The sequence below is a fragment of the Hyperolius riggenbachi genome, chromosome 3 (genome assembly GCF_040937935.1).
Source record: "Hyperolius riggenbachi isolate aHypRig1 chromosome 3, aHypRig1.pri, whole genome shotgun sequence".
NCBI classification, from domain to species: Eukaryota; Metazoa; Chordata; class Amphibia; order Anura; family Hyperoliidae; genus Hyperolius; species Hyperolius riggenbachi.
In genome coordinates, this window is record NC_090648.1 from 50,854,706 (window position 1) to 50,860,986 (window position 6,281).

General features: G+C 48.2%; 1 protein-coding gene across 1 annotated transcript; it reads left to right on the forward strand.

Annotated features, from left to right (window-relative positions):
* Positions 1 to 494: 494 nt before the first annotated feature.
* On the forward strand, positions 495 to 6,080 carry LOC137560958 (P2Y purinoceptor 6-like). The gene is made up of 2 exons (XM_068272145.1): positions 495 to 567; positions 4,821 to 6,080. The coding sequence occupies exon 2, from the start codon at positions 4,891 to 4,893 to the stop codon at positions 5,953 to 5,955; it is 1,065 nt and encodes a 354-aa protein (XP_068128246.1). The 5' UTR covers positions 495 to 567; positions 4,821 to 4,890; the 3' UTR covers positions 5,956 to 6,080.
* The last annotated feature ends 201 nt before the right edge of the window (positions 6,081 to 6,281 follow it).

Sequence of the window (6,281 nt, forward strand, 5' to 3'; positions counted from 1 at the left end):
TATGAAATATGGGCCGGTCTTTAGGGGGGGTGAACACCGCGGTCCTCAAGTGTTTAAACTATATTTTTTTCTTCAATTTACCAGTAGGTTCACTTAAAGTGACCTCAGAAGACCTCGGGGTACGCCTCTACATAGGCCAAATGCTTGCCCGAGGCGGCCCTGGCCAAGAACAGACTAGCGTGTCTAAGAGCCTTCAATTACTACTGCACAAACACCGTGGCTGTGGACAACCAGCACAGAAAAAAATGCATGCCGTTAGTAATAGGGGTTAACAGGCAATAAAAAAGTAGATAATTAACAGCACCTGTACTGTTCATCTCAATGAGCATATTTCAGAACTAAAAGGAAGCGAGGTGGTGCTGCCCACCGCCGCCGGTCAGGTACTTTGCTTTATGAAGCAGCGATCTCAATCGCAAGTAGCCTAAGTGGTAAGCGGACCTCCTGGTGCCGTGCCTATAAAGCAGCAGAGCAGATAAGGTGACATACAGCCCACATGCTACGCCCACATTTGGCCGTGTGATCTCAGCCCAGAGGGCTCGCCTATGGCTGCATCATCCAACTCCCGGGGTAAGTATTTCAGGGAGGGAGGGTGAGAAGGTTACTGTTAGGAAATTCTTTTAGGCTTTTCGGTGTGAAAATATTGTTAGGACAGAGGTGTAACCATATAGGGGGGAGCAGTACCTGCAGTTGCAAGGGGGCCCAGAGTTGTGAGGGGCCCCTGCTGTATAACTGCTCTTCAGAACAGGAGTCCATCTTCCAGGTCTGCTATGGCTGTGGCATTCCTTGTTCTCAGTGGGTGGGAGGAGGTCATGATGGCGACACTGCTACCTGACAGATAGGCTGTGGGGCTAACCAGGGTGGGAGGGGGAAAGGGATGTGAATGCTGGGTACCCCATCTATACCCCATGCAGGGCTGGGACAAGGGTCTCCAGCACCCAAGGCTCCCCAGGGACCCCAAAACCTTTATCTCTAGTTATCTGGCTTGCAGTCACTGCCATGCATCCCCTTTTCTTATTTCTCTCACAATAGGGCAAGGATAGCTGAGTGAGTTGTGCACCCCCTCCTACACTGCGCCCTGAGGCTGGAGCCTCTCTCGCCTCTGCCTTGGCCGGGCCCTGTGACCCCCTCCTACACTGCGCCCTGAGGCTGGAGCCTCTCTGCCTTGGCCGGGCCCTGTGACCCCCTCCTACACTGCGCCCTGAGGCTGGAGCCTCTCTGCCTTGGCCGGGCCCTGTGACCCCCTCCTACACTGCGCCCTGAGGCTGGAGCCTCTCTCGCCTCTGCCTTGGCCGGGCCCTGTGACCCCCTCCTACACTGCGCCCTGAGGCTGGAGCCTCTCTCGCCTCTGCCTTGGCCGGGCCCTGTGACCCCCTCCTACACTGCGCCCTGAGGCTGGAGCCTCTCTCGCCTCTGCCTAGGCCGGGCCCTGCGACCCCCTCCTACACTGCGCCCTGAGGCTGGAGCCTCTCTGCCTTGGCCGGGCCCTGTGACCCCCTCCTACACTGCGCCCTGAGGCTGGAGCCTCTCTCGCCTCTGCCTTGGCCGGGCCCTGTGACCCCCTCCTACACTGCGCCCTGAGGCTGGAGCCTCTCTCGCCTCTGCCTAGGCCGGGCCCTGCGACCCCCTCCTACACTGCGCCCTGAGGCTGGAGCCTCTCTTGCCTCTGCGCTGCCCTGAACCCATGGTTTATAGTTAAGGCCAACTGAGCACCAGTAATTTTTTTTAAAAGCCTCACTACTTACCTTCGGGAGGCTGCTCCTCCGGCCTCCGGCCCATATGGGATGTGCCATCTTTGCCCCCCTCCTAACCCCCCACCACCCACATCTGCCGAGTTTTGCAGTTGCCAGCAGCGATCCCTGCTTAATTAAGGTACCTGATCCACAAAATAATAATGCAACAGTAATAGGGACAATAAATCATTTTTTCTGATGTGGCTGAACAAAAAATTGATGCAAATTAGTTCCAGGAAAATGCAAGTGCCAAGGTGCCCGTGCGGACAATTTAATCCAAAAATAAGGCGGAAAAGTAATTTAATTCATATATGGTTTATACAAGCAAGAAGAATAATACTATCCCTAATCCCTGTCATAGTCTAATGTTGTACCGTTGTATTATAATGTATTTATATAGCACTAACATCTCACAATCTAATCCTACTATAGTCATAGTCTAATGTTCTCCCATATTATTATTATGTATTTATATAGCACTGACATCTTCTGCAGCACTTTACTGACAGAAAACATAATCATGTCACTGACTGTCCTCAGAGGAGCACACAGTGAAATCCTTCCATGGCTATAGTGTAAAAAATGTCCTACCATATTATTATTATGTATTTATATAGCACTGACACCTACCGCAGCACTTTACAGAGTACATAGTCATGTCACTGACTATCCTCAAAGGAGCTCACACTCGAATCCCTACCACGGTCACAGTCTAATGTCCTATCATATTATTATATGTATTTATATGGCACTGACATCTTTTGCAGCACTTACTAGAGTATGCAGCACTTTATAGAGTATATAGTCATGTCACTGACTATCCTCAGAGGAGCTCACAATCGAATCCTACTATAGTCATAGTCTAATGTTCTCCCATATTATTATTATGTATTTATATAGCAGTGACATCTTCTGCAGTACTTTACAGAGTACATAGGCATGTCACTGACTGTCCTCAGAGGAGCTCACAATCGAATCCTACTATAGTCATAGTCTAATGTTCTCCCATATTATTATTATGTATTTATATAGCAGTGACATCTTCTGCAGCACTTTACAGAGTACATAGCCATGTCACTGACTGTCCTCATAGGAGCTCACACTCTAATCCTACCATAGTCATATGTCATCAAAGTCTAGGGCCAATTTTAGGGGAAGCCAATTAATTTATCTGAATGTATTTGGGATCTGGAGGACACCCACACAGACACGGGGATAACATACAAACTCCTTGCAGATAGTGCCCTAGCTGGGAAAAACCGGGGAACCAGCACTGCAAAGCGAGAGTGCTATCCACTATGCCACTGTATGAATCAAGCCGTTATTACATCATTGTGGTCATATAACAGTTCAAAAATAATTCCTCCTAGGTGTATTAAAGATGCTACTTGTATTGAATCATGCACACACACACAAAAAAACACAGTGTAAGCTATCAAAACAGACTTCTGAATGATGTTACTGTTAAAGAACCACTATTGCAAAAAGTTGTACAACACATACATATAACATGAACATTTGTTCCAGAGAAAAATGCACGACATTACTTTGTTCCTATGTCTGCCACTTACAGTCGGTAGTAGAAATATGACAAAGTATGACTGGTTTAAACTGCTCCATCTCCTCATGGCGGATTCTTGGGGTTTTCTTTATTCATTACAAAACTACTCCCTAAAAAGAACTATACAAATACGCCAGCTGGTCTACCGACTAAAATATTTTTCTGGCAGTTGGTCTGTGCCACTGCCGGTCAGTAAGTACTTTTGACCCCCATCCCCCACCCCCCAAACATAGGAAAAAAGTAATTTATTCTGCATTTTACTCTAAGACAAATGTAATGGTCCTTCTGAACGTATCCAACGAGAGCTTGTGCAATAAGTTCTTGTGGCCTTGCTTCCTGCAGTGCACAACCATGGCCATGCTGTGCATTAAGCCAAAGCCGCTTGTCCACATGTGGCTCCATGCCACCGCGCAGGTGTGGCCATTCTCGCGTAGGCTCAGTACAGCTGCACTCATTCACAGAGGGGAGCCGAGCCACGCGCAAGAAGAGGAACTAGCTCCAATTCATAACAGATGTCCAATCAGAGGGAAACAAAGCCTTGGCTTGACCCTAAGGATAAAAAAGCTCATTTACTTGAGCTACGGACCATTCCAATCTTGATCCTGAACCAGGGCCTTTTTTGAGTAAAGACATTCCAGTCCATTGCCAGGGGGGCCATTGGTCCTAGGGGGTGCCATGCCCCTGATTAAGCCCCTCGCACCTGAACTAAGCCCCGAATGAAGGCATGCCCCTATGGGTGTGTGTGCCTCCTTCTGTCCCCTTGTGCCACTATCTGTCCCCATCCCCATCCCCCTCCTGCGTTCCCCCAGCCCAGTGTGTAAATGCAGAGTATGGCGCAGCAGAAGCTGTGCTCTCACCTCCCTGCCGGAGTCCAGCGCTGTACATGTGTGACCATCCTGTCTGTTTTCTGCTCTCTCTAATGCTGGCACCTCACTCTCCTCATGTAGCGTATTATCAAGCTACATGCGGTAGGAGATGCTGGGCACTAGGGAGAGTGATGAGCGGACAGGTAGGAGCACAGCACTGAATGCCAGTGGAGAGGTGAGAGCACGGCTTCTGCTGCGCCATACTCTGCATTTACACTCTGAGCTAGGGGATTGCAGGAGGGGGGTGTACTGAAATGCAACAGGATACACAGTTTGTTTGTATCTCAGGGACACCCTGTATTATGCATCCACCCTATACGGCACATGGTTTATACTCTGTAGTGTGTGGGTGTGCGTTTGTTTGTTTTGGGGGTTTTTTTGTGTGGGGGGGGGGGGGGTGACACAGGCAAGAAACGGCCCTGTCCTGGACCATGTTCTGATAGGCCAGTAGGCCAGCAAGAGGATTTGTTTAATTCTAGCATGCCGCTACTGGGTATAAAAATATAATGCTTAGGTAATCGGCTCTGTACATAGGCAACTGTTAAGGAGAGATTGTAAATGTTGATAGCTGCTTTGAGTTATTTACAACAGCAAAACTAATTTGTTTTCTTATTTTTTTCTCCTCTTTTTTTATTTCTTTCCCCATCCTTCCTTTCTTTCTAGACCTCCCCCATTCCAATCAACCCTTAATGCTGGAACATCCTTAATTTATAACAAAAACACCCAATCCAGCATGCCCCTTTCTTCCCCATCCCCTACCCCAAACTCCTCTCTCCCCACCTCATCCTCACCAGGTGCTTCGTGTCAGCTAGATGAGTCCTACAAGCACATCTTCCTGCCGACCTGCTACCTCCTGACATTTCTGCTCAGCTTGGCTCTGAACTCCATCGTCCTTTCTCAATGTCTACGACGACCATGGAATCCCTCGTTGGTCTACATGTTCAACTTGGCACTCAGTGACCTCATGTACAGTTTGTCTCTGCCATTCCTCATAGCCAACTACATCTCTCAAGACCGCTGGCTCTTTGGAGACCCCATGTGCCGCCTGGTTCGTTTCCTGTTCTACTTCAATCTTTATTGCAGCATCTTCTTCTTGACCTGCATTTCCTTCCAACGCTATCTTGGGATTTGCCATCCTATGCGCTCGATGAGACTGGAGACAATGCGGTGGGTGAGGGCTACATGCATGCTTGTATGGACCTTGGTGTTTGCCATGACCTTCCCTATACTGCTGTTTGCTCGGACAGGACTGAACGATGGAGACATAGTCACTTGTTGGGATGATGCCCTCGATGTAGACCTGCAACGTTACATGCCTTATGGGCTCTTCTTGCACACTGCTGGCTTCTTTTTACCATTTTCACTGACTGCCTGGTGCTACTCAAGGGTAGTCCGCACACTCTTTAAAACATTGCGTGGAGGGGGTGTGCCTGGGCCAGTGCCAGGCATAGCCCAAAGGCGTAAGTCAATCCGGACCATTGTTACCATAACACTACTTTTTGCCCTCTGCTTTCTCCCTTTCCATGTGACTCGCACCATTTTCTTGACCATGCGTGCAGGAGGACCTGCCCTAGGAGGATGTCGTGCTTTAGGGGTTGTGGCCGTATGCTATAAAGTCACCAGACCTCTAGCCAGTGCCAATTCCTTTCTCAATGCTCTACTGTACTTTATGACCAAGGAGCCCTGTGGTCGAGGACGCTGGAATAGGAAGAACAAAGATCAAATAGGAAAAGTAGAGAAAAAGAGACCCGTCAAGGGGGGAGAAGACTGGGATAATATTTACCCCCAATTCCATTAGCGTTTAGACTTAAATAACAAGCAATGGGATTGGTTCTTTTGTAGATCTTCAAGACAAGAGAACAGAAGATTATTCTGGACTGGTTTTTAACCTTGTAAGCACTGTCTAAAGAAAGGTTTTCTACATTCTGCTGTCTCGGGAGGGGGGGGGGCAAAGTAATCCCATAAGGGCAACTTTAACATATGAGATGAATGTAAGGGAACTATCAAAAACTTTCAAGACACTCAACCCTTCTTCAGAAATGGATTTTACATAAAATCACTGTTCACATCCTAAATATGAAACGTTTTTCACGCGTCTTTTTTTTACGCAAAATAGGGACTGAG

Coding starts and splice junctions, on each gene's coding strand:
- LOC137560958 (XM_068272145.1), top strand. CDS start 4,891: ATGCCCCTTTCTTCCCCATCCCCTACCCCAAACTCCTCTCTCCCCACC.